Here is a 21,652-nt window from a genome sequence, read left to right as displayed (position 1 = left end):
TTCTTCATCTAATTTTTTTCGAGTGAAACGAAATGTAAAACCAAAATCAACGCTTCTTTTTGATTGGACAGTTTGTGTCTGTAGTGATACAGGAATACCAACAAAGTCGTATTAAAATTATTTTCTTTTTGTTGGCAAAAAGCATAATCCTAACTTCAGACCACATTAACAGCTGGGCGCCAGCTGATGGAAAATGAGCGAGAAAAGTCAATAAAGGTGCGTTGATTCAATTGATAACGTGGCGATATGATGAACTGTTGTTATTATTTGTAAATGTAACAGGTGAAATTGAAAAAACTATTTTAAAATGGCTGTTCAAAATATTGCGGTGAAATTGTGTGGAATACTTCAGGCAGCAAGTGAGGAGGGTATGTTGAAGCTTTGCGTTATGGATTGCTATCTCAATTGGGCCTGACGCTTTAGTTCAAAATATTGTCGACTGCAGGTTGGCTGGCCTTAAAGTGGTTTCTAATTACTTACATACTCATTTACTTGTGTTAATTGGTCAAATAAATGTAAACATTTATTAGTAATATTTTCAAATTCACTATATGTAGTTCTAATGCTGTAATTCCAGACAACATTATTTTATTTATCTATAAATGAAACTATTAACTACAAAAAAATAAATGATTTTACGAAAAAAAGGCAGTTAGAGCGACAGGCATCCTATAAATATATGTAAATCGAGGAAAATGCTTTTCAGAAATTACAGCACGAGAGTGGCGTCTTTTAGGACAAGAACAAGATGGTTCCCAACTACTTACTTGGCTTTCAAATACAAAAAATAATGTGGAGGTCCTCAACATTGGCATATATGTAAATAAAACAAAATCTCTGACTATTCTACACACATTTGACAAGAAAACTAATATCATACAAGCTTCAGTGAATGCGACACAAAGTCTTTTAGCATATGTTGTCAAGAAACTTCCAACTGATGATGCTGAGGCAAAAGAGCCTTTGTACTGTGCTTATTTAATGTGTTTACTTCCTGACAAAGAAAGAGTCAGTGAACAAATTGAAGATAGCTCTACAAAACAATTAATGGTACAATATATATACGGGAAGAGTAATAAATACAGCCCTGGTATAAGAAATGACAGATTCCTTCTGTTCAAACATTTGGAATGTGAGTTTGTTTAAGAATAAGTAATAGATTAAAAATATATATTTTGCTTAATAGTGAATAAGTTTAACAGCTAGCTCTATCTAAGATATCTTGGTACGGTAAAACTGTACTGTAAGTCACTTATTTATTTCAACATAACCTGGTTCAGCAATTAAATGTATGATGCATTTCAAATTCGACTACTATAAAATAAATGTTAAGCTAGACCACAATTTTATAGCAAGCTCAAATAATGCAACCGTTTCAAAACATATTGGTAAAATAACAGTGCAACGGATATAGACTATCTTAGCTATACTCATATCTATAGCTTGTATCGTTTATATCTAAGCTATACTAATATCCTATTTTGAACAGTGCTAGTGTCTGTGTTAAAATAATGACTTCTTATCTGTAGTAAATGAACTGCTGGATAATGACACATGTTATTAACTCCCTTCGGAACACAAGTGGATTAGAAACTATTGTTATCAATGGCGTTCTTTTGTTTGATGAGATTGCAAACAGGCTACCAACCGTATGAATATAACATTCACAGCAATTCATAATATTGTTTTAAAGTAGTTTTTGCATAAGTCTCTGTCCAAAACTGTATGATTTCACGTAATAAAACAAATCTAATACTTTATAATATCATATTTCAGACATAAAAATATATCGCACGCCAATGTTTCTAAATGAATATGACGATGGAACAGAGAAATGGGGCTTTGATGGCATATATCCTGAACCGGAAACCGTTGTAAAAGTTTTTTCCTGGGCTCAGTGGGATTGTGTTAATCAGGTAAATATTCAATCAGACTTTTTATTTCGTTTCTTCTGAGAAATGTGACTGTTACGTATTCTGAAGGTTAGTAAAGCTTACGCTATTCTTCTTCTTTAAGATTCCCTCACTAATGAGGATTGAGAGTATGTATTGTATGTATGATTTGTCTCCATTTACTTCTGTCCCGCGCCAGTTCAATACGGACGGATGTAGAGTTTCTCCTGTTGTCTCTACAATACTCTACACCATCGTGTTGGAATTCGGCCCCTAGAGCGCTTATTGCATCTGTTCCACGATCAAACTCTTCTCCAACTCATACAAATTTGATTGTATTCTATTATAAACGTGCCTATATTTTAATAACCGTGTGGTACTGTCATAGTACTTCATCCAGTGGTTGAAATTCAACCTAAACCAAGTGGTACCCTCTAGATTTAAATGCATTTTTGCTTTTGCATTTTCTATTTGGATAAGTTTTTGATAATTTATTGTAAAACTGCATGCAATTTAAAAAAGATAGGTAACACTTAAGCTCGTCAATAACTACTAAAGAACAAAGACAAAAAAACGTTTTTGCATTCATGACTAAAGACAAAAATATTTAGAATTCTTAAAATAAAACATAGAAACGAATAGAATATAATAGAATATCAAAATATTATAATAATATTAAAAAGCCTATGTCACTTTTATAAAGTGCTGGAATATTAGCGTCATTGTGTGCATTGTCATATTTTATTAATTTTTATTAAGTAGGTACCTAAGGCCTTGGTTTTGTCGTTGAACTTCATGATAACTTCAAGTTGTTCATTGCAAAAAATGCCCGATCTAATTATACAGTCTTATTACTATTGCTACTGTAGGCAGAGGATACGCCTCATTTAATGGTGAACAATGACCTATGAATGTTACGATGCCTCTTGTCTCTCTGGGTGTCATCAAAGGTAAAGCTATTCACACCCCGGTCACCGTCCTCGTCGAACCCGTCGCTTGCGCCGAAGGGCTCTACGAGCGAATTAACCTATAGACACAGCCCACTGAGTTTCTCGCCGGATCGTCTCAGTGGGTCGCGTTTCCGATCCGGTGGTAGATTCTGCGAAGCACTGCTCTTGCTAGGGTCAGTGTTAGCAGCACTCTGGTTTGAGCTCCGTGAGCTCACCTACTAGTTAAGGTTACGTTGAAATAGCTTCCCAAGGCTTAGGTAGGAAAAAAAAATTCACAGGTGAATGAGCAGGAGCGTTTTCTTAGTATTATAGGGTACTGCGATCCCTATTGGAAATTCTTAGTGATAGGATCCGCTTTTTTAGGTGCATTTATATAAGTCCTGGACCATACATGAGTCCAATGTCCAGAATAGGCTCAGGTTAATTACAACAAATAACTTTAACATGGAGATAGTCCAAGGATTTATGGAGAGAATAGAATTTCTTTTTTTTTTTTTTTTATTGCCTTTGTAGGCAGACGGGCATACGGCCCACCTGATGGTGAGTGGTTACCGTCGCCCATGGACTTCAGCAATGCCAAGGGCAGAGCCAAGCCGCTGCCTACCGCTTAATACTCTAAGTAGAACTGGCATGGACGAAAGCAGTATGGTAGTCAACTCAGACCTAATGGTGGATTATTCTTCTTGCAGTATACCTCATCATTTTAAAATTCATTTAGTTAGTCTCAGTTTTCTAGTTCATTTCTGTTTCAAAAGTGTCCCACTCATGTCTTTCTTTAAACTATGCTTAATTGATTCCTAAGCATGATTGACAGGGTATAGTTTTGCCTCTGAATAGTGAACACTCACCATAAGCCGGCCAGAACGCACGTCTGCCCAAAGCAGACCAGCATGACAAGTATACAAAAAAACATTGAATATATGTTATAAGAACGCGCTGGTCACAGTGGACGAAGTCGATAAGACGTCCGGTGCATTCGTATCTAGCGATGCAACAGTGTCCAAATCCCGCAGGCGGGTACCAATTTTTCTGATGAAATACGTACTTAACAAATGTTCACGATTAGCGTCCACGGTGAAGGAACAACAGTATGATGAATATTAATTAAGTAAAACAACAAGGGCATAATGTTTAGGTTATTAATATCGGCGCGGAGAAGATAACCTTACATCCTCTACTGACAATATAGAGTGAACGAACCAGACCGAACATAAAAGTGCTTTTGGTTTAACGTAACTTATACTTTAGAATCAATCTATAGAGACCCTCGATCCGAGCAGCCAGCCGTGGAAAAACTTCGTCTATATACCCACATACTGAATTACGATTCAATAACATTATGTTTCCCGTTCAACCGAGTTATTACGTTTAGGTTTTGTACCACATTCATTTTCGACAAGCATCGCAGAGCTTCGCTGAGGGCGAGGAGGTGAAATCTCCTTCAGAAATTACGCCCACTCTATCCGCTCTACAGTTCCACGCCGATCTACCGCACGAGACTGTCGTAAGTGTGTTTCAGATGAATGTTATGAATTCCGCGTCGGATTTTTATTGTTAAATATAATGAACTAGCGTCCCGCCCTCGCTTCGCTTCAGAAACTGTAATTTATTATTGATTTCTCCACTATTTAATGGATGTTATTATACATATAAACCTTCCTCTTCAATCACTCTATTAAAAAAACCGCATCCAAATCCGATCCGTAGTTTTAAAGATTTAAGCATACTTAGGGATATAGGGACAGAGAAAGCGACTTTGTTTTATACTATGTAGTGATGCTACCGATGTTTGAACAAGGTGAACATCCCCCTAAGTCTGCCTCACGTATCGAGTTCGGCGGAGGGGGCCGCTTGCGGGGCTTACGAGGACGATCCTATACCACTACGCGTCCACGACTGCAGCCTAGACTTGCAGATCGTGTGCGACCAGCGGGGCGTATTGTGCATCTGTCATCACTACTTGTACAAGGTACACAATAATAGTGTTTGATGTATGCTTGATATTGTATTGACATTTCTTCTTTTCTTTTTTAATATGATATGACATTTATTAGACATTCATATTAATATTTCAACAATTATTACTGTTTTACTTGTTAAATTTGAATTCCAAAGTATGTTTTCATTAGGTATTATTTTTATTTTTATTATTGTATGAGTATTCCATCTTCGAGCCGATGAATTGCCAATCTTATGTAGGTACGCCATTATTGTCATATGCATCAGGCCATAAATTAAATAGTTTAAGTTATTTTCAATGTTAAATGTTTGTGATGTGGCAGTACTTTTTTAAATAAATAAATAAATGAATCGCGCTAATGTCATTCTCATGATGAGCCTCCACATAAATTCTGAACAACAATATTGGGGCTGTCGGTCTGCCGAGCAAATTCATCAGCTCGTTGGAAGATTTTCCCTTTGCCTATTTCTAAAAAACTGAAAATTAAGTAGCGTTGTCGACCAGTTAAGTAATGGAAAAATGTAAGGAGATATGTCAAAGCTATCATCAACCCTTGACTGATTATTGACTTGCTAAATATTAAATGAAGTCCCATTAACATAATTACTGTTTTCGCGGACTGTGGCTGCCTTGTTAGTACTGCAACAGTCACCTTATCTGAAATGGCGAATGAACTGATACTTTAAATTCATTCTGATAAAAGAATTGCACATGCTACGTACACAAACAAACAAACCCGCAATTATTGATTTTAATATTATATGTAAGGATATACACAGGCTAAGTGTTTTATAGACAAAGGTGGTGAATGAATCCACTGCATGGTAACACTTCACTCTGTCGTGGGGTGGATAGCGGCATTTTGATTTCTATTAGACGGCCTTATTCATCTTGACATCGAATATTAACACTTCCGACCGATCAACCGATGGGATTACAAGTAAAAACATCACATTGAATTAATAAACTTTTTTTAATTCATTTAAATAAAATTTATTTAAAAAAGACATATAAATTATTAAAAACCTAATACCATAGAGTTTTTTTTTACAGCTAACGTTTATAAGGTCAACAATTTTAAATAATTTAAGATATTACTCTCTGTAATTTCCTAGAACCCCCTTATTAACTTAAAAAAAATACGTGACTACTTTTCCTTGACCACGTGGGCGAAACCGCTGGTAATAATAAAATAAGTTGAATAGGTATAAAAAGTCTACAATAATAATTATAATTTGACAGCCCCTAGACGATTCCGCCACATCCCTAGTGCTGGAAGACAGCACGGACCTGAAGGACTCCGGAGTCAACTTCGCGTATTCGATAACCCTGCTGCATCACGGCTGCGTAGTGCACACTGTAGTGCCGGACCTGCCCTGGGTCTTGGCCAAGTCGTTACGCCCATCTTACACTTTATACGAAGGTAGATCTATACTAATATATAAATATACAGTGGTTTTTACGGATGTTCCGTTATAACTAGTGAACCATACATCCGATTTACTTGAAACATGGTATCCATGTAGAAAATACATATACTTAATGGATAGGCTAATATTTATATGAGTGTTGGACTTTTTAATAATAATGACAATAAATAATCGTATTAATTTTAAATGCCCAGCGAAGCGGGCGAGTATGGTTAGTATATTTATATTTCCTTAAACTTTCCATATACAAATTATCAAAGTAATTTATTCTAAGGGAACAAGTGAATCAAGCTAGACTATTATAGAATCCTCCTCCTTGCGTTGTTCTCCTCATTACTGAGGGTCGTGACTCCCCCGCTTCATCAATCTCTCTTGTACGATTGTTCTCCATCTGCTGCGATCCTTGGCCTCGTGGAGGGCATCGTGGAGCCTGATGTCCAGACAAGACCGGATTTGGTCCGACCATCTCGTGGGACTGCGTCCTCTGGGACGTTTGCCCTCTGTCTTGCTCGTCACCATCAGCTGCTCAAGGTTATGACCCTCCTTTCGAGCAATGTGTCCTAAGAACTCCAATACTCTACGAATGCATATTGTGGAGAGTCTAGTTTTAACATTAAGCTCTTTTAGTATTGTCACATTCGTGCGAAAAGCAGTCCATGGATTATAGAATAGTGCCATTTAATGCGCATTGCTTAATGTTTTGAAGTAGTCGTGGCCTAAAGGTTAAGACGCCCGGTGCACTCGTATCGATCGATGCGACAGTGCCGGTGTTAGAATCCTGCAGGCAGGTTTAGGTTTAGGTATTTAGCAAATGTTAGCGAATGACTTCAACGATAAAGAAAAAACATAAACATAAAAATCGACCCGCTAAAAAGAAGAATAATTTTCGTAATGACTATAAAATTGAGACATAGACCACAAGTCTCAAAGTGGGTGGTGCATTCTCATTTTGGTATCTATGGGGTCCGGTAACCACTCAACACCATTTTGTTTACTCGTCTATACAATATACCAATTTTTTTCGTTCAACATAAATGAACTGTACCGCTATTTGATGCCAATAATTATGGATCGAATAATTTTGGTGAAAATTTCAAGTTAAATTGACCAATACGATAGATTTTAGATATTTTTGATGTTTAAATATTTTTGTGATTTTATTCAATTATCATCTCCACAACTAGCATTTCAATTTCAAGTTGAATTGATTGATCGAAGTTTTATAGATTTTAGATATTTTTGAAATTTAAATATTGTGGTGATTTTATTTAATTATCACCTCCGCGACTCGTGGCAACCGAAGAAATTGATTATCGTATGTGTTTTTTTTTAAATGCTTCGATGGGTGGACGAGCTCACAGCCCACCTGGTGTTAAGTGGTTACTGGAGCCCATAGACATCTACAACATAAATCCGCCACCCACCTGGAGATATAAGTTCTAAGGTCTCAGTATAGTTACACGTAATCCTTGATTGTTTTTCACAGAAAATCATCTTTTGGTGAATATACCGATGCTGTACACGCATCTGATAGACATCAGCCTCCACCACGAGCCGTGCTGTCACATCGTCCTGCCGGTGGACGAGTGCGACAGCGGGCCCAGCCTCGCGCCCCTGCTGGGCTGGGGTCAGCACGCCATGGTCGACCTCAATACTCTGGACGTGGTGGCCATGGTCATCCCTGAAAAGGATTTGACCGCGACGTTCAAGAGCAACACGGCCATAGAAAATAAACTGGCCATCATACATTACTTGGTGCAGCACGAGAACAATATGGAATTGGCTGAAGAGGTAACTCTGTTTTCTAGTTACAAACTACTCTTAATAAATTTACAAGCTAAACAAAAAATGTGTGCACAAAAAACCTACATAATTATAGAGGAATAACAAAAAAACAGTGAGCATTGTTTTTGTGTATATAATCATTGAAGACCATCAAAAAGTATATGGCTGTTAATAATCGTTTCCATTTACCGTTGTACTAAAAAAAAAGTGTAAAGTGAATAGGAGCTTCAACACAAAAACTGTTAATAGAATATTTCCTTGACTCGCGTCGATCGATGACTTATGTTTCATTGCAATAGCACTTTTATTTTCCCCTTCCCATCGATAACAACTGTTATGTGACATTCCGTATCAATAGATATCTTTGAAAATCGAGGCACAGTGCTAATTGAGTTAGAGGAATTTTTCGAATCGTAAAACTGATTTTTTTGTTGTTAGATATTTTAATATATCAATATACAGTTTAAAAGGCTTTTTGCTCTTCAGTCACACGAAACTATTTGGATTGATTTAAAACAAGATTGGCAAACATGATACGGCCCGGACATATCCGCCATAATAAATACGACACTATGAATAAGTACTGATGCATTTGCAAATCGACTATAGTAGAATTATTTTGTCCGTGTAGTTTGGGTCATAAAACCCTTCAAACCGAAACGCATTACTGCTTCACGGCAGAAATAGGCGGGGCGGTGGTACCTACCCGCGCGGACTCGACTCACAAGAGGTCCTACCACCAGTAAACCAGCAGGTTTGTAGGGCGGGGCAGCCGTTGTAACTACACAGACCTTAGAACTGATATTTCAAGGTGGGTGGCGCATTTACGTCGCAGATGTCTATGGGCTCCAGTAACCACTTAACATCAGGTGGGCTGTGAACTCGTCCACACATATAAGCAATAATATTTTTTTTTGTAAAATTGGTACCCGCCTGCGGGATTCGGACACCGTTGCATCGCTACATACAAATGCACCAGACTTCTTATCCTTTAGGCTACGACAAATTCAGGTGGTAGGTGTCTATGGACTTCGGTAAGCACTTCGCACGATATGCCACGAGCACGTTAATCGCAGTAATGATGATGATGATGATGAATGTTGAACAGCTGATATCGTGGATGTGCCTGAATCAGCGCGGCGGGCTGGGCTCGTTCCAGCGCGTCATGCAAGAGTACCTGGTGGCGACCACATGCGCGGTCACACGACGCTCGCTACCCTCTTCCGCACTGGGACTCATGAAGATGCTTCCATTCATGCTGCACCTAAAGTTTTCTGATGTCAAGGTAATGTATATACGACGTTTGCAGTCAAGTAACCAATCAGCGAGCGATGGAATAGCATCCACGTAATGGAAGGCTAGAGTTAAAAGATAGGGAGAATACGAGACGTTGACTCTTTGAAGTTAAAAGATAGGGAGAATACGGGACGTTGAAACTTTAGCAATAAGTTATAATAGCATTATAATTAGAAAGGCGTTGCTACGAGACGTGCCTCTGGGGTTTTAACTAAAAAAAGCTTTTGTTGACAGTTCTGGGATTATCAAAATAATAAAATTCCCATCACAATTTACAGAATATTGTTCAGTTTTCACAAATATCTGAATATTCACGAATAGTCTTTCGCCTAACTTCCATATTGCCGCTCATATACGCCCCATCCTACACTAGAACGCAGTCAAACCTTCCCCAACGTTCATGTGGACGATTTCAACTATGATCTCGATAGTTCTGTGAACTGTGGGCCCTATTGGCTTCAGCTGTTATTGGACTGTTTGTTTGTTAGTACTATTGTTGGCTAAGAGACGACTCCCGCTGCCACTTGGTGCACTTGTATTGAATGGAAGATAATTAAGGCAGACAGCGGCTTCGTTGTGCCCTTGACGTTCATGGGCGATGGTAGCCATTCACCATCAGGTGGGTCGTATGCTCGTCTGCCTACTAGGGCAATAAAACAGTATTGTTCTCCCCAATAGAATAAGTAATACTTATAATTAGTTACCGGAATATTAAGTACAATATACGGAACCTTATTATGCGAATTAGGTGACTAGATTACTACCATTTTTTAAATGATTTTGATTAAAGTGGGCGGCCAAAGAGGTTACGTAGCCGGGTGTGTGGACTGCGACTGTTCTTGCAACTAATTATGATGCTGTTTTAAGACATTGATTTTTAATGATGTTTTTTACTGTTTCGCGTAAAATAATGTCGATTACGACCACGAGCTCGACGAGTGAACTAACCCATAGACATAGCCCACTGAGCTTCTCGCCGGATATTCTCAGTAAGTCGCGATTCCGATTCGGTGGTAGATTCTGCGAAGCACTGCTCTTGCTAGGGTTAATGTTAGCAAATTCTCGTAGGTTGAGAGCCCGTGAGCGAACCTATCCGTCCGGGCGAATCAGGAATAGTCTTCGGCTACTAGCGAGTAGGTAGGGGAAAAAAAGGTGTTTACTGTTTGGAGTAAAATAATGTAGTTAATCAAACATCCGAAATATCATTGAAGGATGTGAGGGTACGCTGATTTAAAAAATAAATAATGAAATAAGAAGAAAGCGAGGGTGGGCAGCGGCTTGACTCTGTCCCTGGCGTTTGTAAGTTCCATGGGCGTCGGTAACCACTTACTGTCAGGTGGGCCGTATGCTCGTCTGCTTACAAAATGTAGGTTTCCCTTTGTCAGGTTCGCGACATGTGCGTGTCGGTGAGCCAGGAGAAGCTGTGGAGCAGCAGCGCGGTCGTGCTGGCTCCTCGGCAGCGCGTGTGCCAGTTCTCCGAGGACGTGTGGACGAGGGTCTGGGCGTCTCTGTCCGCTCCGCCAGTCACCCGTCTACATCCGACCGTCGTCACCGATAAGCTGCGAGTGAGCCTGCATTGTTACCAGGTATTCCACAAAATCTTAGTTTTTTTCCTTTTATTGCTCTTGTGGATGTCAAGGCCTCCTCCTGGCGTCGATACTCCTCAATGCTGGGGGTCGTGGCCTCCTCTAATAACTTTCTCTTAGATTACCTCCTGGCCTACATGGTGTTAAATGGTCACAGGAGCCCATAGACAGCAATAGAGCATCGAAATTCTATATATCGACACTTGAAAGGCAAACGTGACTAAACGACAATACGTGAACTTTACAGTAGACTAATTAAAAGTTGAAATACCTGAAAACAAAATTTATTTTAACGAATCTAGCTGTAGTAGAATCTAGCTAGTAGCTGTAGGATTGAAATGATTTTAATTTAAACCTAGAAATATATATTTTTGCGCATCGAATATGGTTATTGCCTATCATTTATGTACAAAGCAGTTATTGTCGCTTAGTTACGTTTGCCTTTCAAGCGTCGATATAATAACGAATTTCAGCCGGAAGCGTTGTCTCGGTGCAGCACCCCGCTGTCCCCGAGCGGCCCGGGGCCCGCGCTGGGCTCGCAGCGCCGCTCGTCGCTGGGCAACGGGCAGGACTTGCTGCCCTTCTTTGAACTGGACGTGTGCACTGCCAGCAAACAGGAGCATATAGTGGCTGCGGTGAGTACTCATCGATAATCACCACTTAATAAGGGTCGCGAAAGAAAAAAAAACATTGTGGGCCACTCCCACAATATATACGCTTACACACAACTGATACGCATTTACATACATCACATTACATTTTATTCCGACACAAATTTCAGCCGTGTCGATGCGCACCAGTCGACTACATTGGACACACGCACCGAAAACCGGTTTGCTGTGACGTCGGGCCGATACGTCGTCGTCCGCGCACAGCACAGCGCTGACTTCAGTCAGAGCCTACCCGCATCGACTAAAGTTTCGTTCTGATAAATTTGTGTGTACGACATTTTCAAGATAAGTCTTCGGATATGCAAGTTCCGAATAACAACATTCGGACCGTCGGTCTACCGAGCAATATCAATCGTTCAGTAAAAGATTAACCCCGTTGTTAAACTTCTCCAAAACTTTATGCAAACGTTTCGATATGGATTCAGTTTATAGAATTTCCAGAAGATTCTGCTGCCGTTTAGAAACCCTTCTTCGGCGTCTAGTTGTAGGAGTCGCTATCCGCTATTCTGCGGGTCGCAGCTCGTAGTGAGCTGACGCGTTAGTTTGGTTAGTGACGGTACTTTGTGCTCAGTGCGAGTTTTTTTACGTTCTCGATAGCATAAAAGTTATATTTGCATGGAATGGGATCGTTTGCGTACGTTTGCCGCTAGGGGCGCTGTTCAAACTGCATACAAAATTGGCTTAACTTTTACGCTATCGAGAACGTTAAGGAACTCGCACTAAGCACACTGGTGGCACAGAACTTGCGCGAGGTGAGCGTGCACCTGATGCGCGAGAGCGGCGGCGCGGCGGGCGTGCAGGGCGGCGTGCACGCGGCCGCCACGCGCTGGGCGGCGGCGCAGCTGGACGCGGCGCGCGCGCTGTGCCGGGCGCTGTGCCGCGCGCTGGCCGCCGTGCCCGCGCACCAGCAGCAGCGCGGATTCACTTTCATGTAACAGTCGACCCTCAACAATTCGCTTGCAGAAACTTGCCCGTGTCGTGCGTCCAACAACAACACTCTCATGGTTTAATTTCGAGCTCGTTTATATAAATACGATCAGAGGGACGAGCACGAATTACTATCGAAAATTTCAGATCGGATTTAAACCGCGCCCCTACCGTCCGTAAAAATAATAATTTTCAGCAGCACGAATGAATTTACTTACTTTCCTTTCGCAATCGAATCGTCACGTTCTCGAAACTCGAACTTTATACTCATAATCGAGAGCACGAACATTGTTTTGACATACGGTAACGTAAATCTCGAAGACTGGCTATCGAGTACCGAGTATCGAGTTTTCGTATCGAGGACTCGATACATTACGAATTTTTTTGCTTGACAGAAACAACTCGAAAACATTTTAAAGCCGATGATCGTTGATAAATAATATGGAAGCGTATATATTTCATAACATAACCGTTATGAAAGTACGGGTGTGAGATAACAAGATGTTCGCACCGCGCACGCACTTGTAGCGATATTTAAAAAACGACTTGCTATAATATTGTCTTATAAATAAATGGATTTAAATTATTTTTTCATCACATGCATTTTATTTTGACAAATAAACACGAGATTAAACTATGAAAGTATTGAGACAGTGTTTTTTTGTTTCGAAATGTTTTGGTTTCTTGGTAATCGACTTCAAAAAGAGGCGATTATTATTTTTTAGCTTTGCTTTTTTTCGCACTCTATCTAGTTCGTGTGGTACTTTCAAATGATTGATGCGTTGTTTTGATGCAGCTTCTGTATGTAAAAATTGTTTCTTTTATTATTCCAGTGTTTTGTTTCGAATGGTCTTTGTTATTTGGTGTTCATGTGTTTTTGTTTCGTTTTAGTACGAAGCGGTTTTGATTTTCCTTTTTTGACCGTTAGTGTTGTTACAGCTTGGTTTTCTGTATCTAGCCTTGTGTGTAGCTTTATTTTTTGTATCTCAAAGTTGATCCGTGCCAAGCGATTTTGTTTCTTATTTAGTTTGATTTCTGTGTGTGTTTTAGCTTTTTTTATCTTTCTGTTTGTCGTTTCATTTTACATTATCACATTGTTTCTTTGTGGGGCAGCACTGTGTTAAATATAGCTTAATACGCGAGAAAAATGACAGAGCTACATACATATATATCTAGGGTTAGATTCTGTGCCAAAAAATTCATTATCGAATGATTTTGAATAAGTCGAATGAAGTTCATTTGTTCTTTACTTATACTAGAAACGTCACTTTGACAGCTGTCACGTGCATTAAGCTATATTTGCTTAACTATGGGTAGTTGTTTGAGCCATGAAGCGGTTACATGTTGGGAGTTCAAAGGTAGGACGACCGTTATTTACTTGATACTTTAATTTCATATCTCACAAAAAGTAATTTTAATATAGGACCGAGCTATTTAAAATACAAAAAGTCTATGAATCTAATCTAAGTTTAAGTTAACAGATTGGTACTGTTTGTCCATTTTTTGGTGCTCCATTTAAAATCGTCAAAGCCGACATCGATTTTATTTGACTTGTAACTACATTTATGGTTGAAAAAAATAAATTTCCTTTCAGTGACGATATGGATCCTAACCACGCATACATACTGTTCAAAGTCTTAGAGCAGTACTACCTGGTGACCGACTCCATAGCGTTCCCTGTGCCGCAAGGATTCACATCATTCTTCACGTACTTGGGCTACCGCACTCTGCCCTTTCCCGCCTTCGCGCAGTACGTGCACAGGAGCGTCTTCGAACTGCAGATCGACGTTCTGAAAGCTATCGTGACTGGTGAGTGCAACCAAACAAAACAGCCATTAAATGTAATAGCATACATAACGTTGTAAAATTAATATATCGTGGGGTGAAAGGCTATTTCAAGCTAGTAGCTACTACGACTAACTGAAGCTATGTGAATTCTTTTTTTTTCCTGCCTATGTTAATAGCCTTGAGACGCTATTTTAGCTTTACCCTAGCGTGTAGGTGAACTCTCGGGACTCAAACCGGAGGTGTTGCTAACACTGGCCCCAGCAAGAGCAGTGCTTCGCAGAATCTACCATCGGATCGGAAAAGCGACCAACTGAGAAAATCCGGCGAAAAACTCAGTGGGCTATGTCTATAGGTTAATTTTTTTTCTCCTACCTACGACGAAAGTTCGGTTTTCGTTCCGCTGTACAGGGAAGAAAGTGTAACTTTTTCTCCCTGGGTACTGGCAAGTGCGCATGCGCGTTAGTGTCTACGTCTGCTCTCACGCACCTAAAATTCTCCGCCATTGTTGTGCTCGGGTAATTTGCAATATTGTGTTTAGTGTAAAAGTGAAATAAACAAAAGGCAATAAAATTTAATAGTGAAGTATTAAACAAAAATGTGTTCATCAGACAGTTCTTATTCAATTAGTAGTAGTTTATTTAAAAATTAAAAAACAGTTAAATTGTTTTTTTTTTATGAAAATATTGTTTCATTATTGTTTAGAATTTTTTTTACATATTTTGCAGAAATTGCTAAAGGAATTTTGAAAAAAACTAGCTTATTAAAACTTTGACTTAAAAAAAAAACAATGCTAAATTCACAGCAAATAAATATTTAATGGTTATTTATAAATGTTAGGCTAAGACACGCTATTTTAAGGAATCTAGCTAGTAGCTGTAGGATGGAAATGATTTTAATAGACCTACAAATATATTTTTTTTGCGCATCGAATATGGTTATTGCCTATAATTTATGTACAAAGCAGTTATTATCGCTTAGTCACGTTTACCTTTCAAGCGTCGATATGCGTGCTTAGTAAGAGCTTTTTTCGTAAGCGATTACGATTGTTGTCAGGTAAAGAAGAAGACAAGTGCAGCGTGAACAAGAAGCTGCGGCTGATTCAGGTGGCGGGGGAGGGGCGCGGGCGGCGCGCGCTGGCGGCGTGGGGCGCGCGGGCGGCGCTGGTGCTGCGGGCGCGCGACCACGCCGCCGCGCTGCTGTCCGGCGCCGCGCCCGCCCGCCACGACCGCGCGCGACACCGCCCCGTCCGCGACACCGGTACGTACAGAGGCGGATTATCCGTAAGGCAAACTAGGCACGTGCCCAGGGGCGCGAAGTTACAAGGGGCGCGCGAGCTCAGAATTTTTAAATAAATAAAGAAAATAACATATCAACGATTAAGAACTAAATGCTGATATAATCTAAATCTGTAATAGATTATATGGCACAAGCATCGATATACTCGTATTATGCAATATTGCGGGTTTGTTTGTATTTCATTCGCGCATTAGCGCAAGTACAAGGGTTCTGGTCTACTAAAGTCTAGGGTTTGATGATACAACGTCATCGTAATTACAAAAACAACTAGTTAAAACTTATAGTATTATGATGGTCATTTATGGCCGGTACAGGGGCGCCGATAAAGTGATTGCCTAGGGCGCTCTGGACCTTTAATCCGCCACTGATTACGTACGCGCCATATTGAAACCCCTGCCCTAGAGACACGTCCTTGCACATCCTTCACGCCATTACGGATCCTCCCGATCCATTAACGGTGCTTAACGGTGCATAAAATGTAATATTAAATCGTAAAAATAATTTTAATTAATATGTTTATGACTAGAGAAAACATTAAATACTAGATTAGTTCATTCGTTTGTTTCCCAAATATACAAAGGTGACAAATAATGGTTTTTTATAATACTTGTGCACGCGTCAACAGACCCGACTTCTCTAATGCAAATTGTAAGCTGTGTTGAAAGATCTGATATTTAACTCAGTTTTATGAGTGTAAGGTTTCCAGATGATCTAAGAGAAAACATACATTGGAGGAGTGTCAGAACTTAATTTTTCTTTCAAAGACAGGAAAGTGAATGGCTCAAATAGAAAGTACAATAACATATATATTAACCACACCTGAAAACCCCACCGCGTGGACATCTCGTAAAAAAAGAATTAAATATCGCTCGAGGGTCTGGAGCAAAAATGGTCAATATTTTTAACACAGCCGTGCTGTGTATTGATATTTGAATAATAATAAATATTTACTAACAGTCACGCCACGTTAACTGGTCCCGTGCTAAGTTCGTAAAGAACTTGTGTCACAGGTACCAGATAACGGATATAAATGTAAGATTTTTATTATACACATATTTAATATATGTACATCCATAACCCTGGAAAAGACATTTTATATTTATCATACAAATATCTTCCCTTGGCGGGATTCGAACCCGTGAACCCCGTATGTAGTGACCATGTCACTTACCACTACACCAGACGGCCGTTCATTCGTACAAGTAGGTTCCACTATTAGGTACCATTATTTCTGCCGAGAATAAATCATGCGTTTTGGTTGGAACAGTGCGGTAGCCATTAGAAACAAATAGACCGATTATTAAGTACCTAATTATTTATTCCGACAGGTATCGCAGCGTTGCCGTCTGGAGAACGTCTTTCGCCGTTGGACACATTCCTGGATCTGCTGACGGCCAAAGCGAGCCTCAACGAGCTGGACTTCAATCTTATAATAGAGGCCACTCTAGCGTCAGTGCAACAAGACAACAGCGTTGCTTAAAATTATATATGCAGTCACCCACCGCCGTCGGCATTGTCCGTCTATTAATTTCGACTAAGGGTCCGTTCACACAGATCGGCTCGGAGAGCATCGGCCCGTTTTTTTCTTTTCACACAGAACCGGATCGTATATGTTTGGAAGCGGCCGGAGCGGAGTTTTTTACTGGTGGTAGGACCTCTTGTGAGTCCGCATGGGTTACCACCACCTCGCCTATTTCTGCCGTGAAGCAATAATGCGTTTCGGTTTGAAGGGTGGGGCAGCCATTGTAACCTTAGAACTTATATCTCAAGGTGAGTGGAGCATTTACGTTGTAGATGTCTATGGGCTCCAGTAACCACTAAAACCAGGTGGGCTGTGAGCTCGTCCACCCATCTAAGCAATAAATAAATAAATAAATTGCCAACTATTTCACATAGACAGACTGAAAGAGATCTGAAAGCGTATGCGCACGCAATGGGAGCCGATCGGCTACGCGAGCGAGAAAGAGCGCGCAATCGGATCTAATTATTTCACAGTCAACGCGTTCAAGCATTCTTAATGACAAAAAAGTGCACATGCAAAAATAAACTTTACTACAATTACTCAAAACTCTGTTTCCAACGTGATAAAAATCTGCTCTCTCCGAGCTGGCCTGTGTGAACGGACCTTGATAGTAAATTCTAGTTATGATCTGTATTTGATAGGATCATGAGGAGCGGTGTATTACAAGCTGCTCAATCGACTGAAATATAAAAAAGATTGGTGACATCCAACAATCTTCTAGCGATGCCGACAGGGGTCGCGTCCCCTAGTTTGCACCCCACTGATTTAGAATACTTAGTTTAATTATTCGCTATGTGAAGTTATTCCTGTGCAATTTTAGATTTACAAATTTTAGAAAGATATTAATTAGCATTATAATTTTTTTTTTAATTCGACTGTGTTGTGTCGTCTCTGTACACGTGAATTAACTGGTATCTAGTTGAGTTTTATTGTTAATTATTTATTTATTACTAGTCTTAATTTGCTTGTAGCTGTAGACATGAAAACTATGTTTTTCTTAGAAAATTTAAATACATTCCAATTATATAAGTATATGAACGCTAATAATTTACTCTCAAACGATTTTAGTGATTAGAACTGGTGCCAAAGATGCACAAATTTTTAGAAATTAGAATTTTCGGCTCTCATTTGATTTCTGTGCAATTTATTCGTGCAATATAAGTTTTAAAAAAATAATTATGAAAAAACAATAGATTTTTATTGATTTAATAAATTATATGCCATTAATATAGATCACATTAAAATGTCATACTTGTTAACATTGTAAATAAACCATCAGACACATGAAAATACATGTGGAGTATCTAAACAATGACTCAAGAATCACTGGACTCCACTCCACGACCAGTGTGTCAGTTGTAGAATGGATTGTATGTGATCCAATGTGCTCTCTCTTGTTCCTTCTCATCTTTGTGTGATGTAAATAATGATTTGTAAACATCAGTGGCCTTTGGATCTTTTGCAATACTGTAATCTTTCTTTGTCTTTTTGTATGATGGATCCTGAGCCAGTTCAGTTGGGGCTGCTCTCTTTTGGGATCCAAAATGTCCTCTAGGTTGTTTGTTGGGATTGAATTTTGGTAAAGATAATGGAATTGTTTCAATTTCTTTTGTACTACTTGTTCCAGCTTCTATTTTAATCTCGCTTTTAACTTCTGTTGACTGCTTCTCTGCTGTGTTACATGGATTATCTTGAGAAGTCGATGGTCCTGAATTGATTTCAGTTTTAATTATGGACTTTTCCAATTTCTCTGCCTTGTTCTTTTTAATGTTTTTCCTGTTTGATACTCGAATTGCCATCTTGTCTTTGAGTTTTTCAATGTCTTCCTCAGTACCATTAAGAACAACTATGTCATTATCGGTGAATGGTTGCTGACACTGGAAACAGAATGGAGTGTGAAGATGTAATTAATTAGCTAATCTTATAATACATACATCCTTAACCGCAATCTATAATAATAATAACCTAGTTGCATCTATGTGAACACTACTAGAGATATGAAGTGGAATTTTCAATTGTATTGTATGTCAGCTATCCTAACATTCACACTAGACTGCATTAATATAACCATAACTTGATATATTTGACTTTAAGCTTATAGAAAACCCAAAACATTTTTTCTTGTATGGTATTTTATACCAAATATATATTTTAATCAGTATTTTTCTAATCAAGAAATTGAACATATAAAATTTTTAGTATCTACAGTACAAAATGAATGTATTTTTATGTATGTAATAAAAGTTACATTCTAACATACACTTGTAAAAATAGAACTTTGTTCTGTAATAAAAAAGTATTTATCATCCCATAGGATGTATATAGTTTTAATTCAAAAAAGATGTGACTACATATAGTCACATCTTTTTTGAATTAAAACAATTCAACTATTATTTCAACATAATTTTCACTTAATAGTTAATCTTTTCAGATATTAAAAACCATTAGGTCATACCATATGGCACAGGTTCTGTCGGACTTCCTTCAGTGCCCTCTCAGCAAGTACACAGCCACAGCTCCAGAGAAAAACAAAACGAAATTTTCCAGTCATCTCCAAGCCACTAATAGGGCAGATGTAAGGAGCACTCCCATTATCAAATGTCCCATCAGTATGGTCTGTAGGAACATATGCAGGGTTCTTGACTAGTTTCAGATCTTTAATATCCTGGAATAAATGGGTAAAGCAATTTTTGCATTTGTTCTTGATACAAAATTAATGTCTATTAAATTATATTGGTTTTTAGATCTATTTGAGGACTGGCGATATCAACTTGTTACTGGCATCTTTGATCTTGCCACCATAATAACTGCCATGACAAAATAACATTTTTCAGAATAAATTATCAAAAACCAAATGGGACATCAAGTTAATGGCTGCAGATCTGCTAGTTTTATCCGTGGACTCGTTTAATACTGTGTGTTACTTGTTTAATATCAGGCTTAACAACCTAGGTAAGCTTAACTAATGAATATATCTAGTGTTGTTGAAAATGGAAATCAAATCAAATAGTTTGTATATAGCCATATGATTACTGACCTTCAGATTTTTAATGTGATTAATTGATTCTGGCCTAGTTTCCTTGTCAAGTAGTGCCTCAAGAACGGAACTTTTGCTGTAAAGTCTTCCAAGACTGCATGCCACTATTGGTTCTTGTAGTATTTGCTGCGAGAGCGCACAATTACGCCACTTGAAACTTCTTTCAGCATCTTTATCTTTCTTTGAAATAAATTTAACAAATAAAACGTCAATGTAAATCTTAATTAAAAGGATGATGAATTGATGATCAATCAAGGATAATGTTCATGCGATTATACCTGTTCTGGCTTCTTTTTCATTCGAACGAGCTCATCGCGTCGAGGAATTGTACCGCCATCACAACCCATTTTGTGAAAAATATGTGTTTTGTCACTATTTCTTTATCCAAGACAAAACCAACGTTGTGATATTTTTCCCTTGAATTTTTACTACATAAGGTCGTATTTTGTATTAGACGAAGTCAACTGACGTTTACTGTGCTGTCAGTTATTGATTAAAAAAAATAATGGATTTTATGACCTGGTAACTAAGAGCTTTAGGTCATGTCTTATTTTTATGAAAAATGTTATTATGGAGTAAAATGAAATGAGATGAAATGAAACGAAGACGATTAATTTGAGACATTAATCAACTGGGATGAAATGAAATGAAATGAGATGAGATGATATAGGATGAAATATAATCTCAGTAAACTGGTAGTCATTTACTGAGATTTTTTCAGTAGACTTTTTGGAGGATCCCGAGAAGTTACGTCCAGCGGCTTCGTTTCATTTTTCCACATTTGTGCACTTTCACAGATATTAAACAGTTAATAAACCACCATAATTACACATTAAAACCTGAAGAAAAACTAAATGAACTAGGGGACTTTTTAGCGGGAACGCGAGGTGTCAAGTTGTGTGATTTGTTTTATTTTGTTTATTTAGTGTTTCTTCAAGTTTAAATGTGTAATAACGGTGATATATTAACTGCTTAGTATCTGTGAAAATGCACAAATGTGGAAAAATGAAACAAAGCCGTTGGACGTAACTTCTCGGGATCTTCCAAAAAGTCCTCCGAAAAAGTCTCCGTAAGTGACTACCATTTAACTGAGATTATATTTCATCCCATATCATCTCATTTCATTCCATTTCGTTTTCATGTCATTTCATGCCATGTTTCATATTAATCAACTTCATTTCATTTTATAATATCATTTTTTATACCATGACATGGGGTAAATTGGGATCCTGGGGTAAATTGGGACAAACCTGCGGAAGATTCTCAAAGTACCTGTAGCACTGAATCTACCTAATTTTGTTTATGTTAATATTTATCAATGTATAGAAGAAAAACCAAGTTAACTATGGAAGTACTACATATGAGTTAAATTGGTCCCAAAAATTCGTCAAATTAAATTGAAAATAGTGGTTGAAAAGTGCATTTTAAAACAGCTTAAAGAACTTTTAAAAAAAGTAATATTATCTTTGTTTTTTCAATAAGATCACAGTTTATATAAGTTTTTAATACACC

General features: G+C 38.5%; 2 protein-coding genes across 3 annotated transcripts; one reads left to right on the top strand and one right to left on the bottom strand.

The window, feature by feature from the left end:
* Nucleotides 1–158: 158 nt before the first annotated feature.
* Nucleotides 159–19,414, top strand: pigeon (gamma-secretase activating protein pigeon). 2 transcript variants are annotated; one of them, XM_089727538.1, is made up of 14 exons: nt 159–368; nt 707–1,132; nt 1,777–1,916; nt 4,215–4,346; nt 4,641–4,811; nt 6,045–6,225; nt 7,719–8,023; nt 9,126–9,302; nt 10,699–10,899; nt 11,373–11,534; nt 12,311–12,501; nt 14,092–14,306; nt 15,345–15,542; nt 16,910–19,414. In XM_089727538.1, the coding sequence occupies exons 1-14, from the start codon at nt 308–310 to the stop codon at nt 17,059–17,061; spliced, it is 2,712 nt and encodes a 903-aa protein (XP_089583664.1). In that variant the 5' UTR covers nt 159–307; the 3' UTR covers nt 17,062–19,414. The 2 variants fall into 2 exon arrangements, with proteins under 2 accessions (XP_089583664.1, XP_028031523.2); XM_028175722.2 differs by having other exon boundaries at nt 15,339–15,542.
* On the bottom strand, nt 18,280–20,616 carry LOC114244061 (replication termination factor 2). The gene is made up of 4 exons (XM_089727539.1): nt 20,419–20,616; nt 20,141–20,320; nt 19,559–19,768; nt 18,280–18,980 (listed from the first exon to the last, which is right to left on the bottom strand). Exons 1-4 carry the CDS (start codon nt 20,485–20,487, stop codon nt 18,456–18,458), a joined length of 984 nt encoding a protein of 327 aa, XP_089583665.1. The 5' UTR covers nt 20,488–20,616; the 3' UTR covers nt 18,280–18,455.
* Between the last annotated feature and the right edge of the window lie 1,036 nt (nt 20,617–21,652).

Source organism: Bombyx mandarina, chromosome 05 (assembly GCF_030267445.1).
Source record: "Bombyx mandarina strain Sakado chromosome 05, ASM3026744v2".
Taxonomy (NCBI): domain Eukaryota; kingdom Metazoa; phylum Arthropoda; class Insecta; order Lepidoptera; family Bombycidae; genus Bombyx; species Bombyx mandarina.
The sequence above is the reverse complement of the archived record's forward strand: the minus strand, read 5'-3'. Positions and strand labels throughout refer to the sequence as shown.

Coding starts and splice junctions, on each gene's coding strand:
- pigeon (XM_028175722.2), top strand. CDS start 308: ATGGCTGTTCAAAATATTGCGGTGAAATTGTGTGGAATACTTCAGGCA. Junction 4,347..4,640: donor ATCTACCGCACGAGACTGTC/GTAAGTGTGTTT, acceptor TGTTTGAACAAG/GTGAACATCCCCCTAAGTCT. Junction 10,900..11,372: donor TGAGCCTGCATTGTTACCAG/GTATTCCACAAA, acceptor AACGAATTTCAG/CCGGAAGCGTTGTCTCGGTG.
- LOC114244061 (XM_089727539.1), bottom strand. CDS start 20,487: ATGGGTTGTGATGGCGGTACAATTCCTCGACGCGATGAGCTCGTTCGA. Junction 20,321..20,418: donor TGAAAAAGAAGCCAGAACAG/GTATAATCGCAT, acceptor TTTATTTCAAAG/AAAGATAAAGATGCTGAAAG. Junction 18,981..19,558: donor GACAGAACCTGTGCCATATG/GTATGACCTAAT, acceptor TTCTGTTTCCAG/TGTCAGCAACCATTCACCGA.